This window comes from Conger conger, chromosome 3 (assembly GCF_963514075.1).
Source record: "Conger conger chromosome 3, fConCon1.1, whole genome shotgun sequence".
Taxonomy (NCBI): Eukaryota; Metazoa; Chordata; class Actinopteri; order Anguilliformes; family Congridae; genus Conger; species Conger conger.
Genome location: NC_083762.1, coordinates 21,086,455 through 21,102,924, shown reverse-complemented (window position 1 = coordinate 21,102,924; position 16,470 = coordinate 21,086,455). Strand labels below are relative to the sequence as shown.

Here is a 16,470-nt window from a genome sequence, read left to right as displayed (position 1 = left end):
GTGTGTATATACACGAGTGTGCGCGCACATATGTGTGTGTGTTTATATGTATATGTACACACACTGTTAATGGATGTTCCCTGTCTTCATTCCTCTCGTCTGTTTCCTCCTGTCGTCCGGGAGACATGCGGGGATTGCCTCTTTTACCTTCAGATTTTTATCTCTTTTCCCTCCTCCCTCTTTTTCTCTCTCAGTTTACCCTGTGCCTGCCCTTCCCTCTCATCCGTTTGATTTATTTTGACTGGCATTTCAAATGGTTTTTGAAGGACCTCTGTATTTATTCATTCACCCCTCCGTTCCCCGTGCGTGTATTTATTTTCCCGTGCACGTGAGTGAATGAATGAATACATCATTGACTGAATGAATGAATGCAGATGCTTCATAGAGCACCTCTACTTGTGTGTTCTGGCTGAATTTCTCTCTGCTCCCTCGCTCTCCCTCCTCACTGTGCCGATCGGCGAAAGCACGGAGCATTTGGAATGCCTGTCCGTGCATGCGAGCTGTGCTGTGGGTTTGGTGTTGTAAATTTTACTGCCCTGTGTCTCGACGAGACTTACCGAGCTTTCATCGGCAGAGCCGATCGTTTTTCATTGCAGTTTTGTGTATGTATCCGTGAGGGTGTATGTGCATAGTAAGTACAGTGCTGCTCCTGTGTCTAACAGGAATGTTGAGCTCGATTACCTGATTCATTCAGCGCCTTCTACATTACCTGCTGCCTACTTCAACCCATCGCAGCTGCAAAACACGTTTATGTTGTTAATGTTCGACTTTATCCAGATTCAGATTTTGGAGATGGGCAGTGAAATCGCATAGAATTTTTACGGATAGGTTTGTTCACTCGTGTTCCTCCTTCTCTTTGGCTCGAATCGGTCTGTTTACAGATTGGTGTTGAAAGGAGGTGTTCTGAATGCAGGAGAGAGGTTGTAGGAGAGCAGTGCGTGGGCTCCACGCGCAGTTGTAACGTCGTCTGACCCCTGCACAGTCGTTGGCGGAGAGGTGCATCGGTCCGTAGCACCTGCTGTGCGTTCGCGTACATGTGATGCTGCAGTGCACATAACCTGCTATAAGTGCGTGTGGACCCAGTCTGTGATATGACAGGTGAAAAGGAGAGGAGGAAAGACATACTTTAAACAAAGAGGGGGAGATGACACCAAATGAAATGAAACAAAAAAAACTATCGCTTTCGATTTTCACGCTTGTCGACTGATCACTCGGTGTCCCGTCAGATTTTGATGACAAAGTCTTTCATCTCGCCGTACCCGGATGGCTGTCCCGTCACAAGGGTGGGCGGATAAAGTGTGAAAAACATCTGCCCATGAGTTCTCTGAAGCTGCTTTTAAGGGGTTACTTCTACCCAGGTGCACACGCCCTGCACGTCTCTCTTGAGTGCTCTTATCTGCTAGCATTGGTAATGGCCAGAGGGGCAGCATCCGCTGAAGCCAGCACGCTTTGTGTAGAAGGCGCCCTGGGGGCCTCTGTAAAGCACAGACAGTGCCTCCCAAGCGCTCGTGGAAGGGGTGGGGCGGCCGACCGCCCGGTGAAGTCAGTTCCCAACGGCCTTCTCTGGATTCGAGATGACACGCCTGCAATCTGTAGACAACTCTGCAAAGGAGCTGGCTGGTTTAAAAGGTCAAGTATCTGAGCTATGCCGTGGAATAAAACGGCGCAAATGTTCTCCCATTTTGGCATCGCGACGCAAGCGTTCTGAGAAACCCGGACGCTCGCTGAATGAGCCTGCTTGTCTGGACCGGGCAGGTGGGCAGTAGCAACCATGAAAAAGCGTGAGACTTATTTGTCAAATGTTTATAAATAGTGCTGTTCACGTCTCAAATATTGCAGAGAGAGCAAAATCCAAACAGCCCTGACCAGCAAAAAAAAAAAAGGGCTATTGTTTCCCCCCCCATTCCTACTCTGGAGGACAAGAAAAGATGACCCATTTTAGCAGGCTGGGGGTGCGTCTTGTTAGGCGCTTTAGTGCGTATTAATGAAAGGGCAGTGCTGGCGGGGTGTTATTACCGCATGAACGCAGCCATGTCGGCTAGCAGCTTGTTGGGACGAGGGGCTGATTGGTGCAGATTTGTTTGTGTCTCATTAGTGCTCCACTGACAGGGCTCATGTCTTGTCTTGCTGGGTCAGGAGAGTGGCAGTCACTGACGGTTTGGTGGAATACCTTAACACAACACAGCTCACCTCCACCGGACTCTCTCTCTTTCTGTCTTTCACAAACCTGCTCCACCATCTCTCAGAGGACCTGTTTTACTTGCATTTGTGAGCACTTGTGAGTTTTTCTTTTCTTTTCTACCTATGTGTGCAATGTGTGTGTCTGTTACTGCAAGCTGCTGAAGTTCAGAGGAAGTGTGCATGGCTAATCCAACTCTACCGTTGCACTTAAGGTCTGCATTTGAGATTCAAGTTCTTTGATTCAAGTGTGCTCCCATTCAGTGGGCAATGTTAATTAAAATAGCTTAAATGAGTTTCCACTGGAATTATAGTCTGGAGGTGAACAGGGATAGCTATACTGATAAACATATCTATAATACAAAATAAATCATGTTATACAAGCAAAATGTGTGCTAGAATGTTATTTAGACATGTTATGCATTCAGTTACATTTTTGTTCTTTCCCTATATGGGCCAATTTACTGACATCTTATTGGCACCAACATGAAGCGAGTTAAGGGTATTTGGAAAGAAGTAGATAAATACATCATGTACGTACTGCATAATATTGCAGAGAGGATTTCCTGTATTTTGTAATATTGGCTCTGCCCATAGACCTTAAAGTGATTGAATTTACATTGATTGAATTGAAATCAGGAATTAACACATATTATTTTCTTATAAGGAAAGAACAATCACTGCTGCTGCTATGTAATGATTTACTAGCTGTCCAAATATATAACATCAGATGGATGCCAAAGGGTTTTACTGGTGTCAAAATATTTCACACACTTTGCCAAACTAAAACAGCCTGCACACTGCGTAGCTCCACCCCATCTTCCAAAGGCAAACAAATGCAACCCAGTCAAAAGACATCGCATTTTGTCCCAGCCCAGTACAAGAGACAGGTCCTCTCAAAGTAACCTGGGGCTTTGCTAGAGGCTTTTGTTGACTCAAGTGGTTTGCCATTGTCTCCGAGCGCCCAACATTGCTAGGCAACCTGGCACTAGGAGCCAGGCATCCATATTTTTCCAGAGAGCAAGTTCATTTCTCCCTGAACTGTCTGAGGGAGTGAGAGGCATGTGAGGGCACACGGTGGGGGTGGAAGTGGGGGAATTGGGGGTAAGTGTGGGGGTGGAATGGCTGGAGGGATGGGGGAGTTTTCTCTGGGGGTGTGAGGAGTGAAATGTTAATCAGATTGTTTACAGGGGCCTGGGGGCAGCCCTGCAAGTTTCCATACTGAAATGGAGGGAGATTGGACAGACTAGACACTAGATACTGAAGAGAGGCAGATAAAAGGAAGACAGGATGGAGGTGGACACCAGTTTCTCTGCGTTCCCTCATTAGGCTCTGCTTTTGTGTCCTCCATGTGCTGAGAAGACTTTGAGGAGCAGCTCTATGACCAAAAAGTCACAGGACAGACATTTCGACAGCCTTCTTCACCGGGTTCAGAGGACACTTCGCAGAGCAGATCTCCCATTGCAGCCAACAACAAGAGACCGGAGTTTGTCTTCCTGGTGAATGTTAACTTCATTCTTCTGCTTTCCGATTTGTGCAAACTTTTTTTCAGTTTTTTTCTGTTGTTCCTAACTTTGTGTTTTGCAGGCTATCCCATTGTACTCAGTGGGTTGGAAACTCTTTTCACACCACAATCATTTGACAATCATGAATAATAAACAGCTGAAATGCAAATGAAGGGTCCTTGCTCCTTTAGTTATCCTTGAATTTAAATGGAACTATTTGGCCTGTCTGTCTTTGGCCAGTCTGTAGTCCTATTTACATGTATTCTTGGTAGTCAAAAGCAACAATATGGTGAAGACTAACTAAAATACAACTTTTAATTGTTGGATTTTGCATTGGTCTCAAATGGTGTGCTATTGTTTTTAGAAAACTGTGATCATGAAGTTTGCTTATACCCATGAAAATATGACATAATTCAAGAACTAGTCAAAGTGAAACATTTGGCAGTTTAAGCCCAGTGTTAAAATTTTAATAATGTGTAAAATAAATAAAATGACAGGGTGTTAAATACTGTATTAAATATAACAATTTCTGATGCAGTTTTAATAATGTATACTTCTCGAGAATAACAGTAAATACAATTAAATATTATATAAGATAGAAACTGAGATAGAAACTGAGCATAGATTAATTCATGTTATGCCACTTTCATAGTTTAACTTTGTTCAGTTTTTAGGTCTTGTTATGGCTGTAATCTGTATGAACTGTGAATTTGTATTTTGCTGCTTAGTTTCTATAGTTAACTATAGTACTACACTATAGAAAAGCTGCTTTTGTGATGTTGCATAAACACTTGTTGGTCTGGGAATGTTGATAACCAGGTTTTCACCATTGCTTGTATACATCTGGTCGATGTCCTTATGATCTCTTGCATAGTAAATCCCTCTTGATGAGAGCATTTGGTAAATGAATGATAAAAAGAGAGGCTGAACACCTTGTTTTTGACATGATGCAATATTATGTTTTATGTTCTTAGAATTACATGCCAATACATACTATATGGCTTGTTTTATATTCCACCTTATCTGCTTCAACTTAACTGTTAAATTGATGTTCCCATCCACAGCCAGCTTGCAAGCAGGTGTGTGAGGATGAGAACACATCAGTAGGGATCAGGGCCGAGGATTCATCATCAGGCAGTGGGTCAGAGCGCCCCCTACTGGGCTGGAGCTCCTCAGCGGGACCACCTGTTGCAGAGAAACCCCGCTGGTACCTGGGTCGCCACACCCCAGCGCACCTGGTGCCCATCGATGTAACAGGTACGCCATAACTACCTCTTTAGTGCCAGGGTTTTTTTTGCTCTTGTCTCTTTGCTGAGGCTTTCAAGACTATATTTGTTATTTCTAAGCTCAACCTTTCATCTCTTTTATCTATGTCTCTGTTGTAGTGCACTCATCTTTTTTCTGCCTCTTGTTTCCTTGATAATCTTGTGCAATGTGTACCTCTCTTTATTCTCTTTCATGTGATTTCTAGGTTCTATTTGTACCATTCCATTTCTCTTTCCTCCAAGTTTCTTTTCTTGTTTATTTTCTGCCACCAATTCTCTCACCGTTTCACGAAGCTGCCCTGTCTTTTTCCTTCATCCAGTACTTCTGTCTTGCCCTTCTCTTCCCCTTTACATTGTATAGTACAGTAGGTCAAGTACACAAACAGAATCAATACTGCCATGGTCTTCCTGGGGCCTGGTTCTCAGGAAGTGTCGTTCTGCTCCCTGGTTGCGACCAATGATGAACAGGTAGTTGTTGCCATGGCAACCCCTAGCTCTTCCTTTGTCAGGCGAGGACAGAGGGAGGCTGCAGTTAGACAGGGGGATATTTTTCTCCCCTTCCCTCACTCTTTTCATGAATGAAGCAGGCGCATACACAGACATGTAATGAGTCTCCAAAGGCAGGAAGCTGATTCACTTATTTTTCTTTGCGGCAATTACATACCAAAACACATTGGGAATATTAGTGCACAGTGAATGCACCATGTTGTTGCAATGCCATACAATGTAGTGTAAAACACTTGTGCATGTTTTAAAATGGATTCACATTGTAGATTCCTTGTGCTTTTTAGGAGATGAGTCATGCAAGGAATATTAAGAAATTAAAATGGCAATTTAAAACACAATCAGCACCATGGATTAGAAGAGGTATAAAATGGCCATAATCAGTGGAAGCAGTCATGTTTCCTGCAGTCGCTCTGCCTCATTCTTATATCTGATTTTGTTCATGAGGCCACACCCCAAATTTAACAACTAACCCACCATCCTCATGCAAGCTATAGCTTTTCCCTAAACCCAGAGGTACGAAGATAATGCCAATGGATTTAGAAATATCTCGTGTCTCAATTCAGGACAGAGCTTTGATAAGCATGCCTGTGTGCTCCAGTCCCTATTTAACATTGAGACTGCAGTCAACCCAAAGACTGCCTACAGGAGGAGGCGGAGCCTGATTGGAGGCCCTGACGTCATACCACAACATCAAGGTGACTCCATAGCTCAGACAGGAACTCCCTAAAAGGCCAAGGTTTAATTTAATTCCACCTTTACCCAGTATACATTTATAGTTCTACTTTGACCAGCACTGACATATTGGGAGTAATGAGTACTGAATAGAATGGGTAAAATATACGTATATATCGGTACAGTATGTCCACTTTGGTATTCGCACCAAAGGTATCTCAAATACCATGTTCATTTACCAGGACTTGTTGACATGAATGTGTGTTCAGCATAGTCAGATGAGTGTATCTTCACTGGGCTTCATGATTGATTTGAGTCTGCTTGTGCTCACTCAGATGATGGGAAAATTCTGGCTGTTGACCTGATTGAAGGCACCTGTTCCCCTGGAGCCTCGCACCCAAGACTTCTAACACCGTCTTCTGAATCTCTGAGTCACCACTTACCGCTGAGAAAAGCCAGCAGTAACTTGGACCAAAGTCTGCCTCAGTCACCTGAGAGTTCCTCGGGCACGATGGAGCAAGCCACGCTGATGTGCCCCAGTCCATCCTGGAATGGGCCCAAGGGCTCCACCTTCTCCCCGTCGTGGAACAACTCCTTCAATTACGTGCTGGCACCCAGCCCTGTCGCCAAAACGCCTTCATCACAACACGAGGCCGGCATGCTCGCCTGCCCCTCCCAGGGCAGTTCAGGGCTGTCCATGAGCTCAGGGTCGCATTCCAGCTCCTTCACCTCCATATCAATGGAGCCATCTGCCAGAGCCCAGCACGCTGCAGCTGCCACTGCCGCCACCTGTGTGGGGAAGAGGATTGAGATGGAAGGCGACACAGCAAGCCCCGGAGAGCGGGAGAAGAGGTACACACGGGCCAACGTCTTCAAGTTCCGGGAGCGCTCCCTCTCCACACCGACCGATTCTGGCTCCTTCTGCTCGGCCGACATTGTCTGCAGCACGGAGCCGCCTCGGGAGGGCGAGAGCTACGCCCTCCTCTACCCCAGCGGCAGCTCCGAGGGTAGCGCCAGCACCGACAATGTATCCGTGACGGCGGCCGACTTCTTGCCCGACGGCCGGCCTCGGATGAGGTCTCGCAGCATCTCCCTGAAGAAGCCAAAGAAGAAGCCGCCCCCGCCGGTGCGCAGTGTGTCTCTGATGAAGAACCTTAGCGGCAGCAGTTCCTATACGGAGGGGCACTTCTGTGACGGCCGGCCCAAGAGCCTGTTTATTCCCAGGGACCACCTGGATGACTCCTTCCAGCCAGACTTCCTCATTAGCTCCAAGCCCCTGCAGGAGGAGCAAGACCTGGCCATGTCTGGTGAGCAGACAGTTGCAGACTCTCAGGGTCCAGACAGAGAGCCGGAGCTGTCGTACCCTGGCCACTGGCAACTGAATGACTGGAAGGCCAATGACCCCTACAGGTCACTGTCGGGCTCTAGTACGGCTACAGGAACCACAGTGATTGAGTGCATAAAAGTACGTGGCAGCACCGAGTCCCTCAATTCTCCCTCCACCTCCCGTGCTACCTCGCCCTCACAGCTCTCGGTAGAAGCAGAGTCCAAAATCTCCCCCTTCAAACCTCTTGGTTTGATGTCTCCTTCCAGCGGCTATTCTAGCCAGTCTGAGACTCCAACCCCCACCATACCCAACTCCCTCATTTCTGGACCGTCATCACTGGGCTGCAAGATGCGACCCAAAATTCCAGAGAGGAAGTCCTCCCTGCCTGCCACTTCCCCCGGAGAGAGGACTGCGAGGTCACGTCTGTCATTTGAGCTGCCTGTGACTTCCCACCTGGATCTGTCCTCCATCAAACCCAAGCCCAAAGCCAGCAGAAGGCACTCTGACTCCTCCACTGCTGGTAAGCCGGTGCAGAAGCTCAGTCCGAGCCAGTCGGTGATGCCTATGGTGACTCAGACCGACCTCAGGAACATCCGCCTGCGTTCGGTTAGCCGCTCAGAAGCCGATGATAGCCCTGATGGCTCTTCTGACATCATTGAAGAGGAGCAAGGGAGGGACCTCAGCCCCCCTGTCAGTCCCGAGCTGAAACCCAAGCCTCCGGTAGCCGTGAAACCACCATTGCCAAAACGGCCCCTCAACTTAATGCTGAAGTACCCCTCTTCTATTCCGCCTGCCCCGGACTCCCCTCCGCCCTCCCCAGTGGATCGGCCCGTGCCGTTGGGGAACATCTACAAGGTGATGAAGAAGCCCAAGCCCAAGAAGCTGGCACAGTCTCCAATCAGTCCTGGGGTGACCCAGGAGGCCCCCAAACAGCAGGTGCAGGAGCAGCCAGCTGTGGACCTCCAGCAAGGGGTTGACCACAATGAATTACCATCCCCCAGCAGCCCCGACAGGCAAGACAAGAGCAAGACCTTGCCCAGCAGGATGACCATCTCATGCCTGGCTGAGCTGGATAAGAAGCGCCCCAAGGTCCCCCCGCCAGTGCCCAAGAAACCTAATGTCCTCATGTTGCCTAGCAATGCCATCCATACCAACGGAACGACAGACAGGCAAGTCATCTCACTGGACAGTGGCTCACAATCCCCTGTTAGTGCTCCTACATCTGAGGAGGCTACTGTCAATGAAGAAAACCATGTCGCCACAAATGAAGTTGCCGAAAAGGATTCCGAACAAGAGCCCGATGTAAAGGCCCCAACCTCTGAGCCTTTAATAGGTAGGAAACACAAAAGCCCCTGCTAGAATAGGAATACTCAGATACTCATTTGCAAGTTGCCATTGGTTGCAATGGTTAATAGTGATGGTTGTGTAATGCCTAAACTCAAAATAAATTTGTTTACGCTATTTTTCTTCCATTTCTGTGCATGGTTAATGATTATTATTTATTAACAGAAATACCAGTGGAAGAATGTATCCAAAAGCCAAGATATGTCAGAAATTGATCATAAATAATCATAATGGTTGTGCCAACAGAAACCCTGCTTAATGAAAGCATCGCGGAGAGCAGCTCAGTCAGTGAGAAGAATGCTTTGCACATCACAGAGGAAGCTGAAGAGGATGCCATTCCCCAGCCACCCACCCCTCACACCACTGAAGACCTGTTCACCATCATTCACAGGTACTGAGTACGAGACTATACCAGAGACTTTCTGCCCTTTATTTCCTGGAGGCCAAGATGTGTGGGAGGTGAAGGTTGTGAATTTTTCAGTTGAAGACATTGCAGCCACTGTGCTGCAATGACACTTTCAGTCAATTCTGGGAAAAATCATTCTCATTCTCTACCAAAGGCATGCCATGCTGTGTTTGTCTTATCTGTACTGTAAATCAATTCCAGCCTGGGCAGCATTACTAGTCAGGAACATTAAGTCCCAACGTGCAAAATCTTGTTTGAGTGCTCCTTTTATGAAACATTTTTTTTGCCTATTTGTTTTTCCTCATGGGGTACCCTGTCTCTTTTATTCTCCAGGTCAAAGCGCAAAGTCCTGGGGCGCAAAGAAGTGGCGGACTCGTTTGGCAGCCGGCAGAGCTTGGTCTCTCCAGTGAAGAGCAGCAGTGATCTGAGGACCCTGACCCTCGGCAGCACGCCCAGGTCCAGCTCCCGCAATGAGAACTTCATGGCGCTCCTGCAGAAGAAAGGCCACAAGCCCAGCACAGGGGCCCGAGTTTCTGCCATGGAGCTCCTGAAGAGCACAAACCCGCTGGCTCGCAGAGTGACCGAGTTCTCACAGCCCGACTCGGAGTCTGTCGGCACCCCCAAACCGCCCCAGGACCACTGACTGCCCTGCTCCATGCTGGGACTTTTTTTGTGTCGTCGTGAGGCTTTTATTTACAGCCATCTTCCTTCACCGTGCTATAAGGTGGGGGTGTGTTTTTGAATCCTGATTTTGAGAAAGCATTTATTATTATTATTTGCTGTTGGAGCAACAGTCAAAATCAGCGTAAACAGGGGGAATAGAATCCAGGAGTATCATGTAGCTGGGGCTGCCTGCTATTCAGGAAATTAGAACACAGGATGCCTGAAAGTTCTGTGTGGAAATCAGCCACCCTGGAGCAGTCACTATGGTTACAGAAGGAAATGGCCCATGGCTGAACACCAGTTTACACAGACAGATTCCATGGAGGTACCTGTGTACATGCTGGACATAGCCGGATGGAATAATGTAAAGCAAAGTAGTGACAGCTTCATTTAACGTTTTTGTTTTAAAAAATTCAGAACCTTGCTGAATGTGTGTCTTTTGAAGACGTAGTGTGAGGCTCATTTGAATCTCTACAAAAAAAACAAAACAAAACAAATGAGTAATCGAAAACATTCCACAAATATTAGCAAGCAGGACCTGGTAGCCCTCACGTTTGGAAAAAGCACTTTCATTATAAGGAACATTTCTGGATATAGCATTTTGTTTGACTGTCCGTTTTGTTTGTATTATACATTTTGATGATGTTTAACCTGTATATAGCTATACATAAGTACATACTTAAATATATTAAAAGTATATACATCCATATAAATACAAATATAGGTGTAACCAGGCCTGCTAAAACTGCCTACACGGTATTCGCTGCATTACACTTGGGATCAAAGAGAAACAAAGAGTACCGCCCTGCAAGACAGCTTGAATCGTTCCCAAGGATCTCCACACTGCCTAGACACATACTGTGCAGCATGTGTGTAACACACAAGTTTGCACAGAACTAAACTCACCAAAAATCAAAGGGTCGATAAGGGTATGGCTCTCCTTTGAACTCTCGAGATCAGACTGGACAGGACGGGAAGAGGTTGTGGCGAAACAGGAGTGACACACACAAGAGGAGGCAGGAGATACGCTACAGACATGTTCGAACGACCATGGCTGTCTTGTATTGCTGTACGCTCAGGTGTTCCTTACACTCAGGAGGCCCTTTCAGTTTTGGTGTGGATGTGCATCATGCCTATAGTACATACGCTTGAGCTATGAAGTTTCAGGTAGTAGAAAGACACTTGTCCTGTGGTCAACAAAATGGCCGAGGTGTCTGAAGCTGTCCCCCGCCCCGTTTGCACTGCATTGGGTTTTGGAGTGATGAGGCATGGACTGTTATGTCCATACTTCATCATTATTTCACCGCATAATCACCTGCGACATGTGTCTATGCCACAATGCAGTCACTTTACTGCCATAAAGACTATGCATCAAAGCTGGATGGACGGCCTGGGACTGGTGAATGTAAATGAATGTCTAAAGAGGATGCGACCTTCAGCAGCATTCAGCTAAGATTTGGTTTTAATTTCATTCATGGAACGAGGGGGTGGGGGGGGTGAGTTTGGGGAAGGGAGTGACACAGCGTGGTGCAATGTGGGCGGGTCCATACAGGAATGCACAGTACATTTAGAGAATACCACTATTTACATTGATGAAAACACAGAAGGCTCAAACTCTTGTGGAGGACTCGTGGAGGAGCTGGTCTGTCAGAGCTTGGCACAGGGAGAGTTGGCCAGCATTCCTGGAGGGTCACGAGTGCACTTGGTGACTGCTCTCATAGGCCTCTCCTCATCCATTCCTTGAACAGCGCTTCTATGATGGACTGCATCTGGCTCTCAATCAGAAAACAGACAAAGTCCTGGTGCTATCGAGCCAGAATGCCACCCTCATTCAAGACGGAACAACCCAACTGGCTCAGATCTGTTTTGACTATGTAACAGAGACTTGGAGAGACCGTACTCCAGATTGGATTCTGGATGTTCTACATATTTCAGTCTTTCAGGTAATCCGACAACTCATAAAGACTTAAAAAAGAAACATGAAATTATTACGTAAAACCAGTGAGTGACGCTTGTTTTAAATATTTAGTGAATGAAACAAAAAAGAAAACCAGTGTTTGTTTGCCTTGTACTCTGGCGTGATGCCTTTGTGTTTTTTTAAATGCCTTGGTATTGCACTTTCTTAGGAGTATGCAGAGTTTTGTTATTATGATTACTATTATTATAGTCATTACTACTCTTGTGTACTCTGTACTGTTCCTCCATCATTCATTGAGCCTCTTACAGGTACATGTATTACAGTGGAGGTAGACATAGCAGTAATGATGTAGAGGTAAAGAACGGGGAGAGGTGGGAGAAGCATAATGACAGGGGATTAGGGGGTTTCTGAAGCCATGGTTGATTTTTCAGCTCCAAGTGCATGTCAAAATTGAACATGGTTGCTGGTGACACGTTCTGACCTTATCTCCATTAAGTCTGGAGTAGATTACCTGTGTCCTTTCAAACAGAAATTTGACTCTCTGCAGGAGTGGTTCAAAGCAGAGAAATTCAGTAATGCAGTACTGCTAATCCGAGAGTTTGGCAAATGCCCCCCCCCCCCCCCCCACAGTCTCCCCATCCCACTCAATACTCCTTCCCTTTGAGTGAATAGAGCATAATGTGCTCTATTGTCCAATCAACTGTGTCTGGGAATTAGAACCTTACGAGTGTCAGACACTTTTTGAAAGTGGGGGAAGGGTTTTTTGCTAACCTGAACAAGTACTGACTGCACACTCTAGTGGCTGACTGCAGAGACAGTACAAGGCTAAATAAACCACTGGGCGTTTAATTCTGTTCAACCTGGGGACCACGTCAGCTTTGTGCCAGCCTCATCTGCCACCATTTCCTGTTGTCCTCCCCTTCCTGTTTGGTGCAACTCCCAGGGCTGAAATTTTAAAGCTTTTCTTAAAGGGCACCTTGGGCTTTTGTCTGGGAAATAAATTAGCAGTAGTTCACCTTTTTCAAAATTTTCTTTCTCTGTCTCTCTCTCTCTCTTTCTATATATGTGGCTGTGTGTGTGTGTGTGTGTGTGTGTGTGTGATTGGGGACTGACACTATTTTGAAATATTCTGGGAAAAAGGCAATACACATTTAAAAATAAACACATATGAGATTGCTTGATTAGATGGACCAAGAACAATCTACAAAAATTACCCTTACCAAGCATGTTTATTAATACCTGGTACAATATGAACAGCCAGACACTTTCCCTGGCTTTTCACTTCTCCTAGAATAACCCTGGGTGCCTTTTAACTCTCAGAAGGAAAATTCTCAAAGGCAGGCAAAGCAAAAACATCAGGAAAAGTAAGCAAGTAGACTCAAATAGAACAACACAGACCAGTTTAGTTAAGTGTCACATGGCTAGAGATGAGATATTTATGACCACTAGGCTGTTGTGGTTCAGAAAAAAACTTTGACTATGTCAAAGACTATGTAAAGTGTAATTGTGTATATAAAAATGTAAGTGAAGCTGCAGTCATCATGATTAATGTAAAAGTAGTATGAAAAAGTGCTGTGGTTCATTCCTTTTGCTGTAAGACTGCACCAAGTGCTCTGTGAAGTCTGACAGACTGCCAGAACTGAAAAGCTTTAAAAAAAAGGCCCCCTCCCCCATGGGAATGGATGGCAAGCTAGGCGGGTACATAAATGAAAACTGGGAATTATATTTTTGTTATTTCTCATTGGAAGGACATTTTCAAAAATTCAGAGTATAAACCAGTCTCCAGCAGTATGAAATGTGGCTGCGAGTCTGTAAGCAGCCATGTCTTGCCGATGTAATGAAATTATATCATTAAAATAAATTATTTTTCTTGCTTATCGCTTGCTTTCTGCCTTTTTTGTTGTTGTTTGTTTGTTCTTTTGCACAGCGGACCATTATTCAAAGTGCTTCACCTTACATTTTGATTTCTGAAATAAAGCAAAGTCTTGAAATTGTAAACAAAAACAGGAATGTCTTTGTAGGCTGGACACACCTCTTTTAGGACCCACTGAAGAAGGAATTTATTTACATTTGACTGCATGACTGGTAGTCAGGAATACATATGGATATTATATTTACATTTTTTTTGTTGATCTTTATTGAGCATAAAACAGAATGAATCAGAGGGCATTGCTAAATTAAATTTGTCATGAGGCAGTGCAGTTCATTCCAGACTCCACCACAGGCTTATGTAAGCGTTTTAATGCTGGGATATGGTTATACTGCCCTCTTGTGCCACTATGATTTTCATTGCTCAAATACAAAACCTTTTTGTCAGTCAAACCTGTTCCATGGAAAGTTTCTGTGTTGCGCTTACATTTCAAAACGTTTTATCACAAGAGCTGTTATCACACAGTTTTTACAATTTATTCATCAATATTATTTTATATTTTATTTCCTAAAAAATGTTATGTCATATAACAGCAGTTTGGAATTAGAACCTAGTACTGTCAAGTTTAATTTTACTTTTTGGTTGATATCAGTTGTGTGACCACTTTATTAGATATTTATTAGACTTATTAGTCTTCTGCTGCTGTTGCCCATCCACTTCAAGGTTGGACATTTGTGTTAAAAGATGCTCTTATGCATAACACTGCTGTAATGGTTATTTGAGTTGAAGTTGCCTTCTTCTCAGCTTGATCCAGTCTAGCCATTCACCTCTGACATCTCTCATGTCACTTTTGTTCCCTAATCTGACGTTTGGTCTGAACAATAAGACCATATCCACATGCTTCTATACAATGAGTTGCTGCCACATAATTGGCTATATCTAATTGATTAGATATTTCTGGTAACAAGCTGATGTAAAGGTCTAATTACTAAAGTAGTCGTTGATTGTATGTAGACTTGTGTATGTATGCATGTGCTAATGTGCTTCAATTCAGCCTACACAAGTATTGTATAACTGTAACTGCTTTGAGTTAACATAAATATTTTTCTGGTGGGGGGGAATCTTATTTTTATTATTTTTATTATTATGTTCCAACACAGAAATTGGGTGACAGGAGAGTAAATAGAATTAATCTTGCACAGATATTCTCCTGACTATTTTGTATTGGCAGTAGATGCAGAACCCTGCTGAAAAAACAGCTCAAGCTATGCTTTGAAACAGCTGGAAGCTGGTCATTTCAAGCTGGTCATAGCTGGATTTTACACCAGGTTAAATATTAACTTCAGAGATAGAATAGTTCATGCCAGCTATTCCTTAGAGGCAAAATGGAGGTCTCAGACTGGTAGGACAAGCCTCCACTCAGCCTTTCATTCACTCATCCATTATCATTACCATCTCCGAGCAGTTAGCCAGACCCTCATACTGATATACACTCAGTGAGCACTTTAGTCGGTAGACCTGTACACCAGCTTGTTAATGCAAATATTATACAATCATATCAATTTCAGAACCTTGAGGTAATTTTTCAAAATGTAGACCCAAAACTCAAAATGGATAATCAAAATGCATTCATCTAAACACTTGTTTCAATTGCTTGGATACTATATACATCAACCAAAAATCATTTGATCACTGAACCAAATCACTTGTTCACAATGACTCAACTTTATTAATATTAGCATTTCAAAATTAAATAGACACATTACATTTGAAAATACTGTCTTTTCATTCTTTACAATGCATCTAACTACCAATGTATCTCACTACTCAAAATAAGTAACCTTAACATTACATAGTTTTATGGAAACAGATTACTTGGAACAACATTCCATGTTTAGATCATGAATGTTTTAGGATAAATAAATTGATTGACACCAATTACTTTGGAACAGGATCAATTTTACCACGTTTTCATTGAATGTAATATTGCATGGCCATCTTTTGTCACAGGGGTTTTCAGACTTTTTTGACACGCACGTTTGCACTGGTGGTCAAATGACTGATGATTGATTTTACATAGTCATTACATAGAGCAGGAGTAAGGATGTGTATCCACCTGCAACAACATAGGGACAACAATATATAGTGTTTGGTGGTTCGGCCTCATTTTTTGTAAAAGTAATCAGTTTGGTCGACATACAGTGCTCTTGTGCTAACTGTGAAAAGTTCTAAAAAAGTTCTAAAAAGTATCAAAAAATGCTTGTTTGGAATTATAAAAAAAGAAATAACAAAAAATAAATGGAACAAACCCACAGTATGTTATAATTATATATATTTTTTACAGTATTAATTTTTCTACTGTTTCCACTATTCCCTTTATTTATAACCACAAAAATAAAGAAACATGTATTGTCAAAACAACTAAACAGTGAATCTATAGGTATCTTTTGTGTGGGCAATCTAAACAAATGTTCCTATAGTATTTCATGAAAAGTGAGGAATTTGAACCAATGAGTTTGGAAGTGCAAGATTTCTTCAAAGCTGTACAAAGGCAAACAGGCTTTGTTTACCATTTTTAGTGATGTGATTTTTAGCTTGTGACGTTAGGGTCGAAGTGATCAGCCAATCATGTGTCAGCAACTAAATGCGTAAAAGCATGCAGACATGGTCAAGAGGTTCAGTTGTTTTCTGACCAAGTGTCAGAATGGGGAAGAAATGTGATATAAGTGACTTTGACCGTGTAATAATTGTTGGTGCCAGACAGGGTGGTTTGAACCTGCTGATCTTGGATTTTCACACACAACAGTTTGCAGAG

General features: G+C 44.0%; 1 protein-coding gene across 1 annotated transcript in view; it reads left to right on the top strand.

Moving 5' to 3' along the window:
* Positions 1-11,346, top strand: part of nhsl2 (NHS-like 2) — a 58,762-nt gene extending 47,416 nt beyond the window's left edge. Inside the window, exons 3-7 of the mRNA XM_061233485.1 lie at positions 3,541-3,677; positions 4,748-4,940; positions 6,463-8,787; positions 9,045-9,189; positions 9,538-11,346. Coding sequence (XP_061089469.1) covers positions 3,541-3,677; positions 4,748-4,940; positions 6,463-8,787; positions 9,045-9,189; positions 9,538-9,847 — 3,110 coding nt within the window. The 3' untranslated portion in view covers positions 9,848-11,346. The remainder of the gene's footprint in view (positions 1-3,540; positions 3,678-4,747; positions 4,941-6,462; positions 8,788-9,044; positions 9,190-9,537) is intronic.
* Positions 11,347-16,470: the final 5,124 nt, after the last annotated feature.